The 25861-nt window shown below is 39.6% G+C and overlaps 1 protein-coding gene across 1 annotated transcript in view; it reads left to right on the forward strand.

Annotated features, from left to right (window-relative positions):
* The window catches only part of ZFPM2 (zinc finger protein, FOG family member 2), a 499657-nt gene extending 476520 nt beyond the window's left edge, over positions 1 to 23137 (forward strand). The window contains exons 6-8 of the mRNA XM_065902735.1: positions 12551 to 12757; positions 16373 to 16597; positions 19645 to 23137. Of these exons, the coding sequence (XP_065758807.1) occupies positions 12551 to 12757; positions 16373 to 16597; positions 19645 to 22136 (2924 nt within the window). The 3' untranslated portion in view covers positions 22137 to 23137. The remainder of the gene's footprint in view (positions 1 to 12550; positions 12758 to 16372; positions 16598 to 19644) is intronic.
* The last annotated feature ends 2724 nt before the right edge of the window (positions 23138 to 25861 follow it).

Consider the following 25861-nt stretch of genomic DNA (forward strand, 5'->3'; position numbering starts at 1 on the left):
ATGTTGGGTTGACATAAGCCTACTTAAAAATATTTGGGAGAAAAGCAGAGTGTGAAGTTTTATTTTCACGTCAACATTCAGCACACAGTATTCAGTTCCCGATTTGCCAGTTCCTAAACAATTAAATGTTCTATTGACATCACAGAAAAGACTGAAGAATGAAAAGCCTTGCTATCTAAAATTGTAAATTGTGTTTTAATATAAAGCACATAAAAAGTTGGTTTCTTTGTTTTCTATAATCAAGTTAATGAAGGATGAATCGTGCATTTGGCAAGTGATTCTGCCATGTGTCCATCCCTCTTGATTGGAAAAGGCAAAGAAGAATTAAAAACAAAATTCCTTCTCTTCTTTGCCTCCCCACCCCCAAACCAAAAGCACACTCTAGAGTTGCTGGTCAAGTCTGATTTTTTTCCTCCTTCTCTCAGGAACTGCTAGGATGTTCTATAAAAAGATGTCAGGAAAACCAGCATGGGAAAGTTAAATGCCCCAAAATGCCCTGCATTGCCTATAAGTACAAATGAAAAATGTTAAAGATTATTTAAAAACAGGAAGGACCTTTTGCAAAATGCTTTTGATTTATTGCTGTGTATGGTACAGATCTTTATCAATTATCCTCACTCTATTTTATTCAAAAACTATTGTAAACTATGACTTGGCATGTTGCTGCATACGGAAAAAAGGCATTCATCAACTCTAAATAAACAAGTGCAGAGATCTATCTAACAACTATGAAGTAGTTAATACATTTTAAAGCAATTTTATTCTAGAAAGGAGGTCTAAAAGAGTAGTGCTTAATTATCTGGACTCCTCTGTGCTGGGCTGCCTTTTGATTGTATTAATGAAGCAGCTGGCCCATTGTTTCCCTTTAATTCCTCTATTGTTTTAAGAATATGTCACAGCTCTTTATTCTTTTATCAGGTGCTCTGCAGGAGGACCCACACAATACCTCATATTCCTACTGTATTTGCCAATGCACAAAGAAACCTCCGCAGCGGTTTGCAAAGAAGGGGCACACATAATTTATAAGTTCTGTTCCTTGCACTACCCCACTGTCAAGAATTTCAACAGTATTGGATTAGAATTCATTATAAAATTGGTATTAAACATCGTGGCTACGTATAGATATATGTGCTGTGTGAATGTCCCTACCTTGAGATCTAGGTAGTAACACCTGCGATGTTGAAATGGGACAGTTATTTAGCTTTGGAGGAATTATTCTGCCCAATCCCTTCCTAGTTGTGACAAGACTAAATTTCATAAGTGGGCATCATGTTGGATTTTCAAATTATTTAGGTTAAAAAAAAGAAGTTAATGGACAAACAAGTATCCTTGTTTCTTCTGCTTCCAGAAACAAATGTGTGTGTGTGTGTGTGTGTGTGTGTTTTCAACAGCCCATTTATTCCCCCAGAGAATGGATTTACGCTAGTGTGCCTAAATGGGATCATGGTTTACTCTGTAGAACAATATATAATCTTTCTTAATTGAACTCTGATCACTTGACCACCTTCTTCTTATATTTCACACACGTGAAGGAAACAGACCCTTAGGTTAATGCGGAAATATCACTGTACATCTTAAGGAATCAAAATGCTGTAGCAATTTAGTATATAATATATTTACACCAAAGCTATTTTAAAATGCTGGTTCATTTATGTGTAATTACCTTTTCTCTAAATTTCCATGAAAATCACACACACACACACACAATCACCCACAGTAAAAAATTTCAAAGGTCTGATTCACATAGACTTTCTCTTTTTACATACATGAGTTTTTCTTTGTTTTTTCCTTTGTCAGATGTCTGTATTTTTGGAGACTGTTTCACTGATTTTTCCCCTTAGTGTTCTCAGTCCAATAAAGAGAAGTAAGCTTTAATGACTTAATGCTGTGTAGTAAAATTTACCAACTTCAACTTTTAAAATATCCTTAGAAAATCCATTAGAATAACTTAGTATTGAAAACCACTGATTTCCTTTTGTATTGTTAGGTGAGTGTGTGTGGGTTTGGGGTTTTTTTAAGCTCAAAATAAAGTTCCAGACTGGCATCCCTATCTAATTGCTTGAGGCTCTTTATCCTTATACATACTGAGGCAGAATAATATTAATACAGAATCTAAATGTGATTTAATTGGTTCAATTTGCTGTATATTTTTATGCTAAGCTTAGGTCCATATCTTGATGAGCCCAGATGTAGTTATGCTCAAGGTTTACAGCTTCACATTGCTTGCATTTCCTTATTTTTACAAAGCAAGCGTCTATCAATCACACAGATAAATTAGAAAGACACATGTATAGATATAACACATGGAAAAGAGTTTTCAGCACGCTATGTAATTATTAACCTGATTTTTACCATTGTAAGGAAGCATGAATTGCAGATAGTGTGGACGAAGTTAAATGCTTTTATACTGGATACATTTTGCTTATACAGAACTCTATAGGTATGGTTGAACAATATAATTGAAGCTTTGTCAGCTCTGTAACCTAGCAACAGATAATACTGTTAGGTTACTGAATTGCTCCTGGTTGACAAGTAGGGAGTATTTTTGTGTTTATCATGTTTGCTAATGATGGGATCCTTTCCAAAAGGCTTGTCTTAATCTTAATTAGAGTTTATCAGCAGAGGTCTGCCTGACATTGTGCAGACACTGATTTCATAAATAATAAAAAGTGCAAGTGAAAAATTTGGCAGGATGGGGAGATATTTAAGGCCACCGCTTCTAGGAAGAGGAGCATGAATTTCCAAAATATAATCGAGTTTGAACTGTGACTTTATTCTTTATTATCAAAACTTGTAGTACACTTCACTGCAGTTTTGACAGCAATTATGAGAAGAATTTATAAGCTTCCTGTTAGGAACCATATCTGTTTGTACAAGAACTTTGATCATAAACATTACTTAGAACAGCAAGTACTTGGTTTTTCAAGAACGTCAAGTTCTGGGTAGTTATTACTTTCTATGGAACCTTGAATGTATTTGCCCTTTATTTGTGAAAGGAGTGGTGTGTGGGTGTGGAGACAGGGGAGAGTGACTGTATTTGCAGCACTAGAGGCAAGGAGAGAATCCTAAAATAATCTTTCCATTTGGTTGAATCAAGGAAGGTATCATCTGCTTTAATGCCTGATGTCATTTGATAAGGACTTCATGCCCAGGCAGTAAGAATCTGATTTTTTTTTTTTTTTTTTTGCTCTGGTTTGTATGATATGATCTTTCAGTTGTTTTTTTTTTTTTTTTTTGCAATGTTATTGATAATTTCTAATAATAAGTTACACATCTTCCAAATAATAAAGAGTTAAACATTGTAAAGTTGAATACAATTCACAAATTAACTAAATTCCTAACTGGTTTATGCAGTTGAAGGGTGATGCAAAATCATTACCTTCTTTATCCACTTTTCTACACCGTTTCACTCATCATGCCGATATTCTTCAAATATTATTCAAAGCTATTTTCAGTTGTCATTTTCTGAGTTTCAAAGTAGACATCTCTCTATTGAACTGTTTGAACAAGTCTATGAAATATTTGATTATCAAAAGAGACTTTTTTGTTCCTAGAGGTCCACCCTTTCTACTTGTACAAAGGGTGTACAAACTGCGAATAGTTTACCCTTATGCCAGTGATCCTTAACTCTAGAAGCATAGGAAGCCTTTCAGGGAGCTTCTGAATAATAATGAAGCGAAGACCTCACTCCTAGGTGAGTGATTCTGATTTGATTGATCTGGGGCAGGACCCAGGAACCAGTGTTGATGAAGAGTTGCCAGGTGAATGTACTGTGCAGTCATGGCTATAAAGAATTTTGATGACTTTTAGTATCCAACTCAACTTGGGCAAATGCTGCATCCATATTTAATAGGTGTGAAATATTTAGACTACCACCCAGCACATAGTAAGTGCTAAGTGTAAGCTCTTTGTCATGTTAGAAGATAACCTGGCATTACTTCCACATCACAAAGATGAACATTATTCTCTGTATTGTGGTTATCCATTTTAAAGCTATATCTTATCACTGTGTAAATCTTCTTGACATGCATGCTAAGTCGCTTCAGTCGTGTCCGACTCTTTGCGATCCCATGGACTATAACCCACCAGGCTGCTCTGTCCATGGGGTTCTCCAGGCAAGAATACTGGCGTGGATTGCTGTGCCCTCCTCCAGGGGATCTTCCCAATCCAGGGATTGAACCTGTGTCTTATGTCTGCAGCATCGCCAGGTGAGTTCTTTACCACTGGTACTACCTGGTAAGGGCGTGAACTATCTTATTTCTGATTCAGAGACATATCAATGATTCTGAATAGTCAAGGTAAGGTACAAGGTAGTTACATAGTGAACATCAGATAGCGCTGTGACTTGTGACACCTAGCATTTCATTCAGAATCTAGAGCTCAACTACCTTGTTCAAAATCCTATCTCCTTTTCTTCCACATCCCCTCTAGCTGTGTGCTCTTGAACAGCTTATGTAAAATTCCAGCTTCATGATCTCACAGTAAAATGGGAATTAACAAAAGTCACCTCACTACTTTCTTGGGAGAAATTAAGATAATGGATGCAAAGCACTGTGTCAGTGCCAAACACATAGTAACCACTTAATATATGTGTGATTATTCCTATTATTAGCACTATGGTCATAGAAGCATAAAAAGTTGCTCACAACTTGATAATAATCTACGGGTACCTAGCTAAAAAGACTGTCATGTATAGGATATAGTTAAAGGGCTTCTACAAGACCACATAATAACTAATAAAGTCAGGACTAGAACTAAATTTTCTCACCCACAAGTCAAGCACTTTGTAGTTCATCTTTGTGCTAAGGACAAGTAAATTTTCAGTGATTTTAGGTGTAAGCAATACCTCATTATTAGCATATAACCCCTTAGTCCAGGATCATTTATTCTTGAATTACTGTGAAAAGAAAGTTGTAAAAATTTTATCAAGTAATCATACGACATTTCCATACATGCACCCAACTCATGCTCAGTCGCTCAATCGTGTCCAACTCTTTGCAACCCTGTGGATAGTAGCCCGCCAGGCTCCTCTGTCCATGGGATTATCCCAGCAAGAATACTGGAATGGGTTGCCATTTCCTCCTCCAGGAGATCTTCCTGACCCAGGGATCCAACCTGCATCTCCTGTGGCTCCTGAATTGGCAGGCAGAATCTTTATCACTGAGCCACTCGGGAAGCCCAACACCTTTACATAATTTTATTGGTGTTTATATCAATATACCATTCATGTAGATTAGCATGTAGAAAATCCTCTTGATTTAAATCTGGAGACATTATACATACCCCCGCATTTGCTACAGAAAACATCTGTTCAGATTCCTTAAATTTCACATCCATATAAAGTTGACAGGAACACTAAACACAGACAGAATCCCAAATCAACAAAGTCACCAGGAGCTGAAACACTCAAAATTTTCAGATCTAATGAGCATCTAAAGTTCATTCAAATGAAAACAGTTAATGTGGTCACAGAAAGTAAACTGCATCTCAGTAGAAACTTCCTTGTGCTGGTCTTAGCTTTCAGTTGCTGCTGTTCACTTGTGTCCAGCTCTTCGTGACCCTATGGATCATAACCCTCCAGGCTCCTCTGCCCATTCAGTTCTCCAGACAAGAATACTGGAGTGGGTAGCCATGCCCTCTTCCAGGGGCTCTTCCTGACCCAGAGATCCAACCCAGGTCTCTCGTGTCGCCTGCACTGTCAAGCGGATCCTTTACCGCTGTGCCACCAGTAGTTAAAGTAGCTTCATTAGGAAAAGTGAAGGAAGGCCTCACTCTTATTTGGTTTTTGCTGTTGTTGTTGTTAAGTTGTTAAGTCATGTCTGACTCTTTGCGACCCCATGGACTGGTCATGCCAGGCTCTTCTGTCCTTCACTATCTCCCACAGTTTGCTCAAATTCATGTCCATTGAATTGGTGATATTTAACCATCTCATCCTCTTGCTGCCCCTTTCTCTTTTTGCCTTCAATCTTTCCCAGCATCAGGATCTTTTCCAGTGAGTCGGCTCTTCACATCAGGTGGCCAAAGTATTGGAGCTTCAGCTGCAAATGTTAGTTTGATCTCCTTGCTGTCCAAGGGACTCTACACCCATTAAACAATAATTTCTCACTCCTGCCGCCTTAGCCCCTGGCAACCACCAGCCTGCTTTCTGTCTCTGTCCTTGAATACCCTGATACCTCATATCACTGGAATCATACAGTATTTATCCTTTTGAGACTGTCTTATTTTGCTTATAACAAGGTCCTCAAGTTTCATCGATGTTGTAGCATTGTCAGCTTTTAAAAGTCTGAATAATATTCCATTGTATGTATATACTACATTTTGCTTATCCATTCTTCTGTCAGTGGACAGTGGGTTGCTTCCTTATTTTAGGTATTTTTAATAATGCTGCCTTGAACATGGGTGTGCAAATATCTCTTTGAGACCCTGTGTTCAATTCTTTTGAGTATATACCCAGAAGTAGACATGCTGGATCATAGGTAATTTTATTTTTAATTTTTTGAGGAAGTGTCATACTCTTTTCCAGGTTCTACCATTTTACACTCTCATCACTAGTGCAGAAGGGTTCTAATTTCTCTACATCCTTGCCAATGCTTGTTTTCTGGTGGTTTTGTTTGTTTGTTTGGGGTTTTTGATTTGTTTTCTTTGTGTGTTCTTATTTTTGTTTTGAAAGCGGTGGTCTCATTTTAAAACCAAATGTAATACCCTGTGATTTGTTTCCACTGAACATGAGGGCAATCAGTGAAGACATCAAAAAACCTAAATATCAACACGATTTATCATTTTCATGCACTTAGATTGTTTCCCAATCAAGATGAATACTACTGCCTTCCATTGAATTGTAAATGAGAGTTGGCTGTATTTACCCTAGCTCTAAAAACAGTAGGGTAGGAAACTGGTTCTCCTGTCTCCTCAGCCCCATGTAGATTGCTAGAAATTATGTTAGTTTCTAACTGGTCAAGATATGGTATATGATCCATAAATGATGCAGCCTTAATCTTTCTTTCTGAAACGAGCTTGTCTTCCCCCATGAAGCACAGACACATGTACTCACTGAATTCATAGGTGTGTGTTTGCTTTCCTGTGAGATTTCTTCTCTTGGACTTAGCAGGGCAGCAAGAAATGAGAAAAACAGACCCCCCCAAACCAAACCAAACAGAGTAATGGTTCACAATTATACAGCACTTACTGAAAAGCCATGACCAATCTAGACAGCGCATTAAAAAGCAGAGACATTACTTTGCCAACAAAAGTCCATTTAGTCAGAGCTATGGTTTTTCCAGTAGTCATGTACGAATGTGAGAGTTGGATTACAAAGAAAACTGAGTGCCGAAGAATAGATGCTTTCAAGCTGTGGTGTTGGAGAAGACTCTTGAGAGTCCCTTGGACTGCAAGGAGATCCAACCAGTCCATCCTAAAGGAGATCAGTCCTGAATATTCATCAGAAGGACCGATGCTGAAACTGAATCTCCAATACTTTGGCCACCTGATGTGAAGAACTGAACCTTTGGAAAAGACCCTGATACTGGGAAAGATTGAAGGTGGGAGGAAAAGGAGATGACAAAGGATGAGATGGTTGGATGGCATAACCGACTCGATGGACATGAGTTTGAGTAAGCTCCTGGAGTTGGTGATGGACAGGGAAGCCTGGCATGCTGCAGTCCATGGGGTCACAAAGAGTCGGACACGACTGAGCAACTGAACTGAACTGAACTGAACTGATGGCAGGTGCTGTTCTTAAGCTTCCACCTGTACTACCTTGACTTCAGTAGTATTATCATCATTTCCATTTTTAATTTTGAGGAAACTGATAGAATGCTTAGGTGATAAGTTCAAAGTCACAGAGTTAGCAAGTGGCAGATCCAAGATTTGCACCCCAGGAGTCTGGTTCCAGTGTTCATACTTCCTCCAGATGGGGTTATATCTTCACTAGCAGTCATACTTAGAATATTTTATTTGAATCAATAAAACTGTGTTACAATACTTGGGATATCTCTCCATATAAGTGGCTTCCTCAAGTTGTATGCTCTAAACTCATCATCCAAAAAATTTGTCCAAGCTCTTTCCAAGAACCAACCTTTGACTTTTGTGACACCTTTTTTTTGGTTCCCCCTCATCTTTCCAAATACATGTTTGCCATGTCTTTAAATGATTGCATCTCCTCTACCCACATCTTAAATGTTTCGATTCCCCAAGTTTCAATCTTTGTTCTTTTTCTTCTCATGCTAGATTCTTTCTGTATTACCACACCAATGCAAAGAACACCCACAGTTATTTAGAATATGTTGATGACTTCCAAATTATTTTTTTTTTCTCTAGCCTTATTCTTCCCCTAAGTCCAGTTACCTCCTGGATACATCCACCAAAAAACCACTCAGGTACCTCAAGCTCTACCATTTCAAAGCCGAATTTCATTTCCATCCATACGCATACACACATACATACAACACACTTTCAATACATACACACTTGGGGAATGGAGGTGGACAGACAGAAATCTAAATCATGATTCTGCAAAAAGAAACAGCTTTGAGAAAGTTAACCTCTCCAAGCTTCAATTTTTTTCAACTCTTAAATGAGGATACTATCATTCACCTCAGAATAATCGATAGGATTAAAATAGATGAGAAACACATAAACTACCTTGTCTATCAGGCCCAAAGAAACTAAACCTAATTATTACCAATTACATGTTATTGTCTATATAATACTACTTGTTAATATACCAGCTCTACTATGTTGCTAATGGAATTACCATCATCTGGTTTCCCAAACCAGAAACGTCTGTGTCATTTTCAACAGCTTCCTTTTTCTTGTCCATCTCATGAAATCACCCCAGTCCTCTTCCAGCCATGTCTCTTGAAATTGGCCCTTTTCTACCTCACAATTGACACTTCTTACAACTGAACTAAGTACAACAGCCTCCTAATAGGCTTTGAGGTGACATTTCCTACCCCTTCAGTTTATTCTCCTCATGACCCTTAGATCTATATTCTGAGGGGGTAAAGCTCAGGTCAAAAATTTGTTCATTCATTCACTGAAAACAAATGCATACCATCTCCCCGCCATGAGCCACACACAACTGTTTTTATGTTACATCAAAACTGTCTCACCTGCTTCTAAACTTTTTGTGGGAGGAAGCCCTGATTTGTAATGTTTCCACTTCTGACAGCAAATACTACAGCTCTCACGGTGGCTAGTTACCAGCGTGACATCGACAGCACACAAAATTCCTGACAGGTAAACATCCCACCCTGTGATCCAGAACAGGTTGGTTCTGGCACGCCACTTCCCATAATCCACCTGTGTCCTCCCTCAGGCTCCAAGCTCCGGGTTTGCCAGCCCTGAGGCTCTTCCATAATCCTGCTCTCACACCCATCTACCTTTCTCTGCCAGTAACGATGTACCTGCCAGGTCCCCCCACACACACTTCAGCTAGTTTTCCTCTGTTCTTCTTGAATCAATTAAGAAAAAACCAAAAGTCATCTTGGATGCCTTGCCTGACTCCCCCAGGAAGTCTCAGCTATTCACCTCTCTCACATTTTCTTTAGCACTAGGGCATGACACCAGCACGTAGCATTCTAATTCGCTTGTATGTGTACGTTCAGTTTGTGTGTGAGTTGTGTGTGAAGCCACAGCGCCCGGCCTGGCACACAGTGGGGAGTTCAGTGAACACTGAACTGAATGATTGATTTGAAAGACTAAATCCTAAAACACCTGACTTTCTCATCAAACCTGCAAAGTACATTTTCAGTCCAATTTAGCCTTTTAAAATGACATGCTCTGATGAAATATAAAATGGTAAAGACAATAAAAAACGAAACATTACTGAATATGTCCAAAAACAGATAGGTATTACCGCTGCCGGACTGCCTAATAATGTAGAAAAATGATTTTTTGTTTATTTTTTGGAGAAATTTTCCTACATATTTCTTTATTTTTTTTTAATTGGAAGATAATTGTTTTACAATATTGTGTTGGTTTCTGCTGTCCAACAATGTGAATCAGCCATAAGTATACATATATCTCCTCCTTGCACTTAATAGTTTGTGAATTTTATTTTATTTTATTGACTGGATCTTTTGGGTTCAAAGTTTGAGTACAAGTATTCGGAGTCATCTTGCTATGGAGCTCACTGCTGTGATAAAGATAAGCTGACTGCTAACTTCTCTAAACTATTGATTTCTCCTGGGTACCTGAATTCACAACTTTTCCTTTGTAAAACATAGCCATAGCTAGATTTACCAACAATATAAATTTATCAAAAACGGGAAACTGTTACCATTAATATAAGTTATGCTGTTCAACGCTGAAATCCTATGACTCCAAAAGACCAGGCTAGGAGGCTGAACTGCAGTGCCTGCCTCTGCCCTCCCCACCTCTATTACACGGACTCACTTAATAAGCAGTTTCCCAGAGGAAAGATAAGGTGCAGATGATTACTTTGTCTAGAGCCGTGAGTAGTTTGGATCTGTATGCACATCAGAGAAGGCAGAGCAGCCAAATGCAGGAGCCTCCCAGGGGAAAGAGGTGTCACCAACAGAAACAGCACCAACTTAGCCCTTTTCAGTACTCATCGAATTCCACGATGATGCCATTTAGCTTCTACATTTGTAAATCAATCAATCAATACCAAAGTGAATCTGTTTTTCAACTTTGGCAAATTTGTATTCTTTCAGATATGTTAGAGCCAAAGTGGAAAAAAAAAAGGGGGGTTGTTTTCTAGTCCTTTAGTAAATGTGTGTTTTCCTTGGAAATTTTCACATAAATTTGAGATCGGTAATTTTAGGTTTGTTTTTTCACAAACATACTGTCACAAATGGTGTCTTGTTTGCTTGCCTTTAGCATTTAATCAGCTGCTTTAATTAACTGTCCCAGGTCTCTCTAAAACGAAGTCCTGAATCTTCTAGTCAACTGCGCCGTATCATATGCTGTTGTTATCTTTTCCACCCGATTTTTACCGCAAGTTGTTTAAAAACTATGATCTCTTTGAGGGTGGAAAAAATGAAGTGCAGTTGAAAAGGCAGTTACTCTGAAAGATAAACAGAGCAATATTACTTATCAGAATGGATACAATTTTTACTTGCTTAATGAGTACGATATATAGCCTTGCAATATATACACAATGAGAAAAAAAGCTTTATAACATATCAACTATGCCATATTATTTCAGGCATAACTGTATAGGATACGTATCTAGGCCTGAGAGTGTAGATAACAAAATATAAGTGCTTTGCCTGTCTAAACATGTTAAATAAATGAGCATTTGCTATCGCTTTCCAATACATTAGAAGATGTACTTGCATAGTTAATTTTCTTTTTAATGCACCACACGTGATCATTTGAAGCACCGAGCCAGAGTCTATCTTAGTGTTTGAAGAAAGGGTTCTTTTCATTTAAACAAATCTTTATTTAAATAAGCCTTTTTGAAAAGGATCTTTGGTGTATCTTCTTTTCAGGAAGTTCAGTCAGGGTAAAGGGAGATAAAGAAGCTATATTATAAGAAATATTATAAAAGTAAAGATCACTCAGCATCCGCCCCTCCAAAAAAAAAGTGGAAGCAGACATGCAGAGAACAAAATGAACTGGAATTACCTTTAAACTTTCTAAATTTTAGGAACTTTGTTTACTTTCTTTGTAGTTTTAGGAATCATATTTATACATATACCAATATCAGTATCTGATATATCAGTGTCTGGGAAAGAGAGAAAAAGAGGAGTAAGGTGCAGGAAGAATAACTTCAAAGACTCACTTGGAATACATTTTGAGGTTGGATCCCTACCGTGCATGTTCTTAGGCAGTATATACCATGTAATAGCATGGTTAATGATTAAGTCAAGCACCAGAAGGCAAAAAGTTGTCAATTTTTGACAAAACTCTGTACAGATTATGTCTATACTTGGTCCTTAGTCTTCTCCTACTGTTGGTCACTGAACAGTACATTTAATGCAAGAAATATAATTTTCCACATAGGAGGTATGAAAATTCATAAAAGGAAACCTCACTAAAGTGGAGTAGGGAAGTCAGATGCGGGAGCTGGCAAGTACCACTTGACATCAATACAGAGCCCAACAGGAAGAGATGGTCTTTGTATCTCCATCAGGAAGTGACATTATTTAATGGAGGAAGAAAGCATTTCTCATCACCTGACAACAACTCAGCCAATGAAATGCCACTATATTTCAAACTTCCAGTTTCCAATGGACTTCCAGTGGACTTTTGGTTTATCATAGCTCTCCCAACTTCCCCTTCTCTATAAAATGTTTCCTCTCTTTTGTTTTACCAGACTTTCATATGGTTCACTATAGTTGCCTGTCCCTAATTGCAGTCCTTTGTTATTATAAACCCGTGTCGCTGGTAAAATAACTGGCTGTTTTATTGTTTTAAGTGAACAAAGGGAAGAGGAGGGCACCTGTTGTCTTGATCCAACACTCCACCCAGTAGAAACTGATGTGAAAAACATGAGAAGGTGCTATTGACATCAATCCAATGTACAGCAAGCTGGAGTATTCTATGTCAATTCTATCTTTCTCTTCCTTTTTTTTCTTAATAGGGGGTCAGCTTTGGTGCACGACTACGAAGGCCATCTCTGAGGGTGAAGAGCTAATTGCCTTTGTGGTGGATTTTGACTCAAGGCTACAAGCTGCCAGTCAGATGAGTCTTACAGAAGGGATGTACCCGGCGCGCCTGCTGGACTCAATTCAGCTGCTCCCTCAGCAAGCTGCCATGGCTTCTATTTTGCCCACAGCTATTGTCAATAGTAAGTGTTGAGTGCAGGAGCTCAGGCTTTGTGGTGGTGATGATATTTAGGGGAGAGAAAAAAATAATGCCTACTGACAGGCAACCAGAGACAGAGTTTATTCCTCCATTGCTGTGATTTTATTTGCTCTTCTCTCCAACTTTAACTCTCTGTGTACGTGTGTGTGTGTGCATGAGATCACTTCTTATGGGAATATAAAAAGAACTTAAATTCATTCATTTCACGTTGGATTCCTGAATGTCACAAACAAAAATCTGATATTCTAAACTAAGCAATGTTCAAGGCTATTTAGCTATAAGAAGCCCAATATCTTTCACTGATGCTCCTATGGTAAAATAATTAAGGTATTAAGAGTTAAAACCTAAGAAAAAGAAAACAAAATCAAATTTGATAGATATACTAATGAAGGGAAAATGTAGGCTAAATAAGACACCATCTAATATAAAAAATTAAAAAGAGAAAGAAAAATACTCCTTAGAGTACTTTATATGCAAAATTTTAAAATATGCCCTAGAAAATCTGTCTTTGTGATTATATTTTGTTAAAAGGACTGTTGAACTTGGTTTGTATTTCTTGAACACACAGTGACCTGATATGACATAAAATCAGTGCTTCAGGAGTCCCAAGATCTGAGTTCTAGAGTCCACTCTGCTTTTATCTGTCTCTGAGAGAGAACATGAGTACCAGTTACATCTTAATAGAAGAAAAGAATCTGAAACCAGTAGGCAAGTGAAATATTGCCTTGAGTCAAAAATGTCCTTGAAAATGCCCAAGACTTTGAATGATGCAGAAAATTCTAGAGACTATAGCTATGTCCCAATACTATATATATTTTTGTGTGTATAGTAATTATGGTCAGTAATTACTGAATTATGTTCTTGCTGTAACTGCATCCTCCAGAATAAAGAACTTCTCATGTGTATCTGGAATTATTCTGCATACAACCACTGGATTCAGTGCACCCAACCCAAGTGTATTTTTAGATTCCCTTAGTGTAAATGTAGTTATCTTCTTTGCTGGACCTTTACTTTGGATAGTGAGGAACTTGCTGTAACTTGAATTTGAGACTAAATGATTTTGTTACCAGGTATCCTGTAGATACATGCTAAGTCACTTCAGTCATGTCTGACCCTTTGCGACCCTATGAACTATAGCCCTCCAGGCTCCTCTGTCCATGGGGATTCTCCAGGCAAGAGTACTGGAGTGGGTTGCCATGCACTCCTCCAGGGGATCTCCCTGACTCAGGGATCGAACCGTGTCTCCTGTGGCTTGGGCAGTGCAAGCGGATTCTTTACCGCTGAGTCACCAGGGAAGCCCACCAAGTGTCCTAGGGGTACCTTATATTATTGTGATGCTTCAGTGTATGAATGTTCATTCTAATTATATACATTTGAGGTTATACTTTGTTTGCTTTCTGTAGCAAGATAACGGTTAATCTGAAATAAATCAACATGGATTCTACAGGCTTTTGTTCTCATTCTTTAATTAGCTAATCAGTTAAAGTCATCCTGCATAAATAGCCACTTTATTAAATATTGTGGCCCCCTGAAGTGTAAATGTAACTAACTTGGGTGGGAAGGGTTAAATAATAAGCAGTAGCCGGGTGTGATTTTGTAGTTAGATTGTATTTGGAAATTCTGTATTGTACCTACCTGTTCCTTACTTCTCATTCACTAGAATTTGGTCCTTAATTTTCTCCTTATCTCCTTCAACAGGATCTCTTGAGCCGTCTCCTTCACTATCATGGGCTTCCACCACCCACTATACACTGACAGTTTATAAATCACAAGTCCAGCTGTGTCTGGCGAGTTTCAGACCTCTGTTGCCATCTTTGCAATGTTCATCTCTCTTTCTCACAGAAATATCCACTTGCATGCATCTAATGTGACCATGTACCCCAGTGTGCCTGGATTTGTCCCAGTTTACAGGGTTATCTGCCATCCCCTCTAATCCATGCCCCCTTTCACTACAAAAGTGCCAAGTTTGCACAATACAGTGTCAGATTTGGTCACTATACACGCACTAGCCTGAATTCATCACCCATCTGTCTTCTATTCCCTGTAGAGATGCATGAACCACCGCTTAACACAGAAATGCTAACAAGAAGCCTAGGCACCAAGGACAAACCTTACCCTCCACTCTAGTGGTCATCACTTCCAGTCAGTTCTACTTCCTAAATATGATTTTTCTTCTCTCTGTCCCTCTTGCCATTGAGGTATTATGGAAGAGTGTTTACACCAGGCTTTTCCAACCTCAGTTCACCCACTTACATGATCACAGCAAGTTACTCAACCTCACATTCTTTACCTATTAATGAATGAGGGTGACAACACATACACACACAGAAATTCTCCATGAATGAATCGATGAGAAATACATATCATACATATTATAGCATGACCTAACAAATACTATATGGCTATTAGCTACAATTCAAACTGTAACATAGTTCACTTAGATTACTTCAATTATAAGTCATAAGTCTTCCTTCCAAAGTTGCTACCTTCAAATTCTGCTCCACAGTTAACATTATATCATAGCGGTTTCTGTCAGTCTATTATTTAAAATGATTCAGTAACTTTTCCATACTCATTGAGATAGAAACTTGAACTTTAAAAATCCTACAGTGGGACATCCTTGGAAATCCAATGGTCAGGACTCCTGCTGAGGGCACAGGTTCAACCCCTGGTCAGGGAACTAAGATCCTTCATGACATGCAGTGAGGTCCCCAAAAATAAAAGCCTCCATGGTCTTTGGTAGTCTGTCCCTAACTTCTGCAGCCTCCTCTCTTCCTGAGATTACAGAATAGCCTCTCAGCTTCTACCCAGTCCCTCATAGGCTCCCATGATGATCCCTTGACTACAAGAATACAATCCCCTTCTCCACCTGACTAGATTAATTTCATCCTTCACAATGCAGCTAAGGCATGCCATCATCTTCCCTCTAAATTCTTCTCTCACCTCATCCGCCCTCCAGTTCTCTCCCCAGGCTCGTATTTCTTTTCCATGCCCCCAAACACCCCTCAGATACCTCCATCAGAGCAGTCATCACATTCTTATATAATGATCTAACCACCTGTTAACCAGCCCCAAGCGACCTAAGCTCCTTAAGAACAGCTGTTTTGTCTCTCATTTTGTTTTACAGCCTACTCAGCATAAATCAGGCACTCAGGACGCACTCTGCAATTAATTAATTAAATGAATAAATGATGTCAGGAGTTGACACCAAGGCTAACTTCAGCGCAGCAGGCATTAGATCCTTTACCTTTTAATCAAGCAGATAAAACGTTTCATACTGCTATTTTCTAAATGCCTACTTTTCTAAACCATAAATACAATATAAACAATTTAGGATCAACCTCTTGTGCTTTATGTTGGGAGTCTCCTACAGTACACTTTCTAAAGAGTCTGTGGGAAGGTAAATTGCATTGAATGCAACATTCCTTTATAAGCTCAGTCCTGTACTGTGGAACACCACCAACACTTCACTAGCCACTGTCTGATTACCTAATTCAGAACCAGAGAGCAGACTCAAAAAAACGGAACCAAATGCAGTTTACCCATGAATGGCCCTAAGTGGGCAGCAGCTAACGTGTCCCTGTATTTCTGCTTGCAGAGGATATATTCCCTTGCAAGTCCTGTGGCATCTGGTATCGCAGTGAGCGGAATCTGCAAGCCCATCTGATGTACTATTGCAGTGGAAGGCAAAGAGAAGCTGCACCAGTGTCAGAGGAAAATGAGGATACTGCTCCTCAGATTTCTAGCCTGTGTCCCTTCCCACAGTGCACCAAGAGCTTTTCCAATGCCCGAGCTCTAGAAATGCACCTGACCTCACACAGTGGTAAGTGCCTCCCTTGTTTCTTCTGCTCTAGGAGACCCTGTTCTTTCTCTACATACATACACATGTACACCCACACATATTGTGCATACATTACATTCATATGTCTCTTTCTGCCTATAAAATCAAATTAAACTTGCTGAACCAGATAGTTATTACCTTTTGTCACGTACAATCAGTATATTCTGTTCAAAGGACGTGGGTCTGGATTCTTCTCTAACGACTTACAGTGGTCAGTTTACAGGCCAAAGCATTCTATAGTTGTTTTTTTTTTTCCAACTGAAGTCAAATAGCATCAGTTTTAGAAATCGCAATACCCTTTGTATATTGTCATCAATATTCATTCATTTATGTGTCAGGTGATCTTCGCAAACTTACCATGCACTGTTTCCCACACAGCAGGGACTCAATAGTAGGTACATAAAAATATTTGTATTTTTACATATTTTACATAAAAAGTATTTGCTGAATGGAAATAAAGCTTTTATTTTGAAAGATCCAATTAAAATCTCACTTGAGAGAAAGTAACTTTTAAATATGGATCTGTAAAAGGTTCTTGACTTCTAGAGTGTGCATGATAACAACATAGTTGAATTTTTGACAGAAAAACACTTTTAGTGCTATGTTTTAAAACTTCTTAGGAAAAATTAGCCTGCAAAACAAGTTTTCTTTTTTTAAAGCCTTCCCTTAAGAGCAAGGTGGCAACTATTCCTATTTTTTTTAATTAATTTTTATTGGAATATATATGCTTTATAATGTTGTGTGTCTACTCAGCTGTATCTATACATATATCCCCTCTTTTTTACTATTCCCATTTATTTTGGAATTGTATGCCCAATTATTATCAGTATCATCTCATAGTATTCTAATTCTTATATTTTAAAAATAATTGAAGTGAACCAAATGTACATAATTACATTAATTTTAGGTATTTTTTCAAACATTCTTGGATAGGGCAAATCAAGTTTTGGGAATCATAGTTCTTCAGCACATAGAATACAAAACTTGTTAGACACCCTGGGGTGACTTGCTTCACTGTTTTTGCTTCGGTTGCATAATTAAAAACCAAAATAGGTGCTCAGTTTAAAAAAAAAAAAAAACTAACTCCAACCTACAATACTGTAACACTGTGCAAGCTTTTGTCTTTGTACCCATAAAAATAGGCAATTTTCTTTTTACTCATTCTCTACCTTATTCCTGCAAATGAGCTGTCTTTATGTAGGTGATAAACCAGGGGACACAGAAATAGGTTGGTTGTCTCACACAGTGAGCGCAAAGTCAAGTACAAAACAAAAAGAAGAGATAGAGAGATTTTTCCAGCTCAATAGAAAAATGAGTCCTGGATTAGCTAAGGAGAAAAGGGGAAAAATAAAAGAAGTCCTCTTTTATCACTATAGGACTGGGCGTTGTCTGCCATATTTTCATTTTCTGAATATAGAAGGTATTTCTCATTTTAGTGTAGAGTGCAGAGAACAGGAAGCAAGCCTGACTTAACTATATGACAACGAATGGGACACGGGTTGACCTTAGTGAGTAAAAGTGTCTAGCTCCCAATTCCAATTCATAGGGGAGTGGTTCCCCCTGCCTCCCCGCACCGCCCCCTCAGGTAATTCTTTAGACATCAATTGGGTGTCCTGAAATTCAACTCCACTCAATTCTGATACTACCGAGATAGCATTAAATTCCACAGATTAAGGGGTCAGTACTACAAGAGTGACCCCCTTCACTCTCATCCCAACTCAGACCAGTCTACTGTGCTCCTGACCAGCTAGCTGTAAATCAGAGATTGCCATGGCACCCCCTTGGTTTGACTGATTTGCTAGAGTGATTCACAGAACTCAGATAACACATTCTCACTAGATTACCAGTTTATTTTAAAAGGATATAACTCAGGAACAGCCAGATGGATGAGATGAATAGGGCTAGGTTTGAGAATGGACAAGGAGGCTTCATTATGTAGGCATGACTGAATAAGTTATTGGCCATTGGCAACTGAACTCCATCTCCAGCCCTTCTTCCCAGAAGTGGAAAGCAGTGGAAGTTCTGACCCTTCACTCACAGGGTTGGTTCTTCTGGCAACCAGTCTCCATCCTTAGGTTACCTGAAGGCTTTACAAAAGTCACCTCATTAACATAACAAAGACACATTTACCACAAGAAACTCCAACAGTTTTAGAAGCCTTGAGCCAGGAACCAAGGGTGAAGACCAGATGCATAGGCAAAATAGATTTTCCTTATCTGAGTGACCAAATATACATTTCCTGTAAATCACAATACTGCATTGAGACTTATCTGCCAATCAGTGGTGATATTCAAAATATTTAATAACTGACCAGAAACAGGCCATGATCAATCAGTACAAATGTCAGTCCGAAATGACTATATTAGTATACTAATATAGTTGAACATACTGGTAAATATCAGCTGAATATCAGCCCTGGATAAAGATAACCCATATTAAGCAAAACCATGAAATTCTAAATTTGTACCAAAGATAAATTAGGATGTTATTAATTACTTAACAAAATGATTTCTATTTGGATTCTGTTGTATAAAGACCTAATTCTAGTGCATTAAGTGCACTAAGTTATTTAGTTTGCATACAGGTTGTCAAATAAATACCTGCCTGTTCCTACTGTGGAGCACAGTGGTTTGGTAAGAAGCCTATTGGATTAGAAATCATAAAATCTGAGGTCTGGGCATGGCTTCATCACTGAATTTATTAGATAATTATTTTGATTTATTACCATAATCAATTCCTTTAGCCTCCTTGAATTTGTCTTCTGACCTGTAAAATTAAAACAGCACTGCCCATCCCACTACAATGTGATACTACTCATGAAAGTGCTTTGGAAAGTATTAACTACAGTTTATTATTATCACATATGGTGAAAGGTGTCATAGGAAAAAAGTTAATATCACAAATGAGATTCTGCAAGATTTCAGTTCATTTCTGCTGTGTTGAAGACATGAGGTCATTAGTAACGGTTCGTATCACCAGCAAACCAAAATGTGTGGTTCTCAGTATTCTGCTTTTGTATGTTTCTCCAGGAGTGAAAATGGAAGAATTCCTCCCCCCTGGTGCTAGTCTAAAATGCACCGTCTGTAGCTACACTGCTGATTCTGTGATCAACTTTCACCAACACCTGTTCTCCCATCTCACTCAAGCTGCCTTCCGATGCAATCACTGCCACTTTGGCTTCCAGACTCAGAGGGAGTTATTGCAGCACCAGGAGCTCCATGTCCCTGGCGGCAAACTGCCCCGAGAAAGTGACATGGAACACTCTCCAAGTGGAGCCGAAGACAGCTTACAGCCAGCCACAGACTTGCTGACCAGAAGCGAACTCCCCCAGAGCCAAAAGGCCATGCAGACTAAAGATGCGAGCTCTGACACGGAGCTGGACAAGTGTGAGAAAAAGACTCAGCTCTTTCTCACCAACCAGAGACCCGAAATTCAGCCTACAACCAATAAACAAAGCTTTTCTTACACGAAAATAAAGTCTGAGCCCTCTAGTCCAAGACTCGCCTCATCTCCAGTTCAGCCTAATATTGGGCCTTCTTTCCCCGTGGGACCCTTTCTATCGCAGTTTGCTTTTCCCCAAGATATCACAATGGTCCCTCAAGCCTCGGAGATCTTGGCCAAGATGTCTGAACTGGTGCACCGGCGCCTGAGGCACGGAAGCAGCAGCTACCCGCCGGTCATTTACAGCCCCTTGATGCCCAAGGGGGCTACCTGTTTTGAGTGTAACATAACCTTCAATAACTTGGACAATTATCTAGTGCACAAAAAGCATTACTGCAGCAGCCGATGGCAGCAGATGGCCAAGTCCCCCGAGTTCCCTGGTGTTTCAGAAAAGATGCAGGAGGCCGTGAGTCCCAACACGGGTCAGCCCTCCATCAATCTTCTCAATCCAGCCACTCACCCCGCGGATCCCGAAAATCCACTTCTTCAAACACCCTGCATCAATTCTTCCGCCGTTTTAGATTTAATTGGGCCAAACGGGAAGGGCCACGACAAGGACTTTTCCACGCAAGCTAAGAAGCTCTCCACCCCCAACAGCAATGATGATAAAATGAATGGGAAACCTGTTGATGTCAAAACCCCCAGCGTCCCCTTAGTGGATGGGGAAAGTGACCCAAATAAGACTACCTGTGAAGCTTGCAACATTACTTTCAGCCGGCACGAAACCTACATGGTCCACAAACAGTATTATTGTGCAACGCGCCACGACCCTCCGCTGAAGAGGTCGGCTTCCAGCAAAGTGCCTGCCATGCAGAGAACCATGCGCACGCGCAAGCGCAGGAAGATGTACGAGATGTGCCTGCCGGAGCAGGATCAGAGGCCCCAGCTGGTCCAGCAGCGCTTTCTCGACGTAGCCAACCTCAGCAACCCTTGTACCTCCGCCCAAGAAGCCACGGAAGGGCTGGGCGAGTGCTACCACCCAAGATGCGATCTCTTTCCAGGAATTGTCTCCAAGCACTTGGAAACCTCCCTGGCCATGAACAAGTGTGTCCCGGTTTCTAAAGGTGACACTGCTCATTCCAGCGTCTCCTGCCTGGAGATGGACGTCCCCATCGATCTCAGCAAAAAGTGTTTATCCCAGTCTGAGCGGACGACCGCGTCTCCCAAAAGGCTGCTAGACTACCATGAGTGCACCTTGTGCAAGATCAGTTTCAACAAGGTGGAAAACTACCTGGCCCACAAGCAGAATTTCTGCCCGGTCACCGCCCACCAGCGGAACGACCTGGCTCCGCTCGACAATAAAGTGTTTCCCAATCCAGAGAGCGAACGAAACAGCCCCGACGTCAGCTATGAAAGAAGCATCATAAAATGCGAGAAAAATGGCAACCTGAAGCAGCCTTCCCCCAATGGAAACTTATTCTCATCCCACTTAGCGACGCTGCAGGGCCTGAAAGTCTTCAGCGAAGCCGCTCAGCTCATCGCGACAAAAGAAGAAAACAAACATTTGTTTCTTCCCCACTGCCTGTACCCTGGAGCAATAAAGAAGGCCAAAGGAGCCGACCAGCTTTCTCCGTACTATGGAATCAAGCCAAGTGATTACATTTCCGGTTCTCTGGTCATCCACAACGCGGATGTGGAGCAAAGCACAAACGCGGAAAATGAATCTCCCAAAGGCCAGGCCTCCTCCAACGGGTGCGCTGTGCCGAAGAAAGATTCCCTGCCCCTGTTGCCCAAAAATCGAGGCATGGTCATCGTGAATGGTGGACTGAAGCAAGAGGAGCGCCCTGCCGCCAACCCCCAGCAAGAGAACGTTGCCCAGAACCCTCCGCGTGAAGACGGCCCCAAGTCTCCGTCCTGGGTCCCCGAGAACCCCTTAGCCACGAACGAGAACGTCTCCCCAGGCGTTGCCTCCGCGGAGGACCAGTTGTCTAGTATAGCAAAAAGTGTCAATGGCTCCACCCAGGCGCCCACCAGTGGGAAATACTGCCGGCTCTGTGACATCCAGTTCAACAACCTCTCAAACTTTATAACTCACAAAAAGTTTTATTGCTCATCACATGCCGCGGAACACGTCAAATGAAATCACTAAATCAATGGACATCAGTCACCTTTGGTACCAGTGTTTAGTATGTTGTTCTACCCAGTACAGAGGAAAAAAAAAAAAAAAAAAAAAAAGCTGTTTGAATTACATCCGGGCGATCAGGAGAGATAATTCATTATGGCTGAGTTGAAGACTTAACGTGTAATTTCATTACAGTCCATTAGTAAAGTGTATTATTGGTGCCATTTTCCAAAAAAAAAAAAATTTAATTTATTTTACCAGCAGTATTCATAGCTGTGGTTATGTTATTTTTTATTTAAAAACTTTATATTAAAGTCATTTGTAATGTTATTGTATAGTTATTGTGTAGCACATATGGTTTGCACTGTAAGTAGCTTTTGAATAGTCACAAACAATACAGAAAAGCATTTTAGAAATAGCTTCCAAAGCACTTGTGTATCTTGATTTCTTCTTATATGCTGTTGCAGATATATGTATATGCTAAAATATAACTTGCAAAGATGTTCTAAATACACGTGCTATAAGTTCGCCTTAAGATTTCAATTCTTGGATAATCAGGCTCCGTTTGCACTTTATATTTTAGCAGATACAGTCTCTTAGTCACTAGGCTTTGCATTTGTATGTAGCCGTACGTTTCTGTCCATTTTCTTAATCTTAAACATGTATGTTAAATGAAGATGGCGATTTTTTTCTTGTATAGTACTTGTATTTTCTTTCGCTGATGCAGCTCTGTCTCAATTTTTAAACCTTTGCTGTTAAATGCAATACTTTGTAAGAATGAACAAAATTACTGGAAGCAGTATTGTAAGTAATGAAGTAGTATTAATCGGTTTTATCTTTTGAAAGGCACAGTCTAAATCGAAACCCTAAACTCAATGCTGCAAGTATGAATTTAATTCATATATAAGATCTATTTAAATATAAGAGTAGCAATACTGCACCTGGTGATCACAAAGATAATGTTCTACTTCTGATAGAAATAATTTCTCAACAAATGTTGTTACTATGCATGTATATGAATGGAATAAAATTCCAGATTGTTGGAGAAATCTGGCATACTTTTTTTCTTTAAAATACAAGGGAAACCCTATATACCTGTTCTTTGTAACATGAGTAGGTTCAAAACAGTACTGGATAAATGTAGTGACATGATGACAAACCAGTAAAGGGAGATGTTGTCCTTTTTATGCACCTAGTTAATATAACTTATTGTATTAAAACGAACTGGAGACTCCAGGCTCTGGAACTAGAAAAGTTCTTCATTATAAATATATATAAGAAGCACTGTCTTTGTGTTCTCTACACCTCCACTCCCAACCCCCTACCAACTGTAGCACAGAAAAAGACTGATTTCATAAATGTCTGAAAGGCTTAATAAAATCTACCAGAAGAATTGGCACCAACGTTGGTCACATGCACCCAACTTTTAGATGGAGTTTGCCAGATAGAGAGGTTTGTATTTTGAGCAGCAGCAAAGTGGTATGGTAAAGTGACTCTGATGAGTAAAGATGCACGGGTTTCATGCTAGACACTTGTAAAAGACCCTAGTTTTCACACCTCTCATTTATTCATTCCAAGGGTTTGCATGTTGAAGATCATGATAATGTTGGGGGAATGAAGAGCAGATAATGTTGGTTAGATCATGGCAGATCTAATGGGCTATCCAGAGATGCTGAGATGTGATTCAGGAGGCAAGATGGTACCGGTTGCACATCAAGACAGATAGTCTTACCAGTTTGGGAAACATCCCCAGCTGGAAAGGCAGTTGCCTCACCTGTGGCTAGGACGCACTCTTGGCAGGTAGGTTGTGATGCACTATTCTTCCTTCGTACTGAATTTGGTAGCATACTGAATATAAGGTACTAGTTCCAAACATAGCTTATAAATACTGTGACAAAACATTAAAAAAAAAATTGTGTGATCAAGAACTTTTCTTCAGTTGCTTGTTGAAAATAATTATTTTCAAATGTAAAATCTTGATCTTAGCTGGTGTTTTCCATTTTAGTCAGTGACTAGACACTGAGGTGAACCAAACTGACATTCTTAGTAGAGTTTTGCAGGAATCTACTCTTAGTAAAGTGTCATGTTCCTTGGGAACCACAGGACTGGCCGTGAAGACCTGCTGAGCTCTCAGGTGGAAAACAGCAGGGCTGGGTGTACTTAACAGGACTTCCTTCCCCAATCTCTTCCTTTTCCTTTTTTTCTTTAAAAAGAAAATCTGCCAGTCAACATATTTTTATTGATCATGACTAGGACTGTGTGCACTATTTTGAGGATGAAGCCAAAGGGGTCTTCCTTCCCCAATCTCTTCCTTTTCCTTCTTTAAAAAGAAAGTCAGCCAATCAACATTTCTTTATTGATCACCTATTTTGAGCATGAAGCCAAAGAGGTATGATACACGGTAGCTTCTCTAAAGGAGTTTGTCATCTGGCTCAGGTTAGTGTTTTCCAACGCTATTCCTTCATTTGAATCACTTAGGGAACATCTTTAAAATGCCAACATATACATATATATATATATATATATATATATTTTTTTTTTTTTTTTTTTTTTTTGTACATTGGGCTACATACTAGATCAATTTTAAAAGTATCCTGTCTGTAGGTCCTGGGAATCTTTTAAAATTCTTTTCAAATGCTTCTAATATGTGAGAATGTTGGGAGATACTGAATGGTAAATTAGGGCAGAGTGTAAAGACGGAGGGAGATTAAGGGGCATAGAAAGACAGAAAAAGGGAAACTGATACGGGAAAGTTGGGGAGGACTCCATGGATAGGGTAGGATCTAAAAAGGTGGGTGAAATGATAAGGAAAGCTACATCATTTTGGGAGCCCTGAAATACCTGTGCATTATATCCAAAAAAATATTTTAAATACTATTTGTGTAGTTGAAAATAACTTCTAATAACCATTCACAGAAGGAAATAGCATTGGCTGAAATAGTGTCATTTGGACCAGAACCAGACCCTGCAGAGTACAGAGGAAAATAAAGGTATTTGTGCACGTGAAAGTAAAAGTCACTCAGTGATGTTCAACTCTTTGAGACCCTGCCAGAATCCTCAGTTCATGTAATTCTCCAGGCAAGGATACTGGAGTGGGTAGCCATTCCCTTCTGCAGGGAATCTTCCCAACCCAGGGATCGAACTTAGGTCTCCCACATTACAGGTGGATTCTTTACTATCTGAGCCACCACAGAAGCCAGTGGCTCAGAGGTGAAAAATCTGCCTGCAATGCAGGAGACACAAGAGAAGCCGGTTTGATCCCTGGGTCTGGAAGATCCCCTGGAGATAGAAATGGCAACTGTCTCCAGGAAATCCCGTGGACAGAGGAGGAGGCTGGCAGGCTGTAGTCTATAGGGTTGCAACTGAGCAACCAAACCCAGGACCCTGTGAGGCCTCCTACACACAAAAGCCTTTTCATGTCCCTCATTTGTACACATAGAGGTCTTTATAAATGATAGCATGAACGTAGCATGTGAGGGCGAAGAGTGAATGAATTTTTTTTTAAGAAGAAGACCACTCAGATTGGAAAATTAAAGAAAATAAAGGTATAAATAGGAATCTGGTGTCACAAGACCTTAACTGCCAGGCTGAGGTTTATGGGCTAACCCTGTACTTTGCTTCTTAGAGTCATGAAATGAAAATCAAGTTTAGAAATGTGGTTGAGTGAGTGTGAGGCCTAGATGCTAGAAAGGAAGATTAGTTAGAAGGCCATAGTGATGGTCTAAATGGGGGTAGTGAGAGTC

The sequence above is a fragment of the Muntiacus reevesi genome, chromosome 12 (assembly GCF_963930625.1).
Source record: "Muntiacus reevesi chromosome 12, mMunRee1.1, whole genome shotgun sequence".
NCBI classification, from domain to species: domain Eukaryota; kingdom Metazoa; phylum Chordata; class Mammalia; order Artiodactyla; family Cervidae; genus Muntiacus; species Muntiacus reevesi.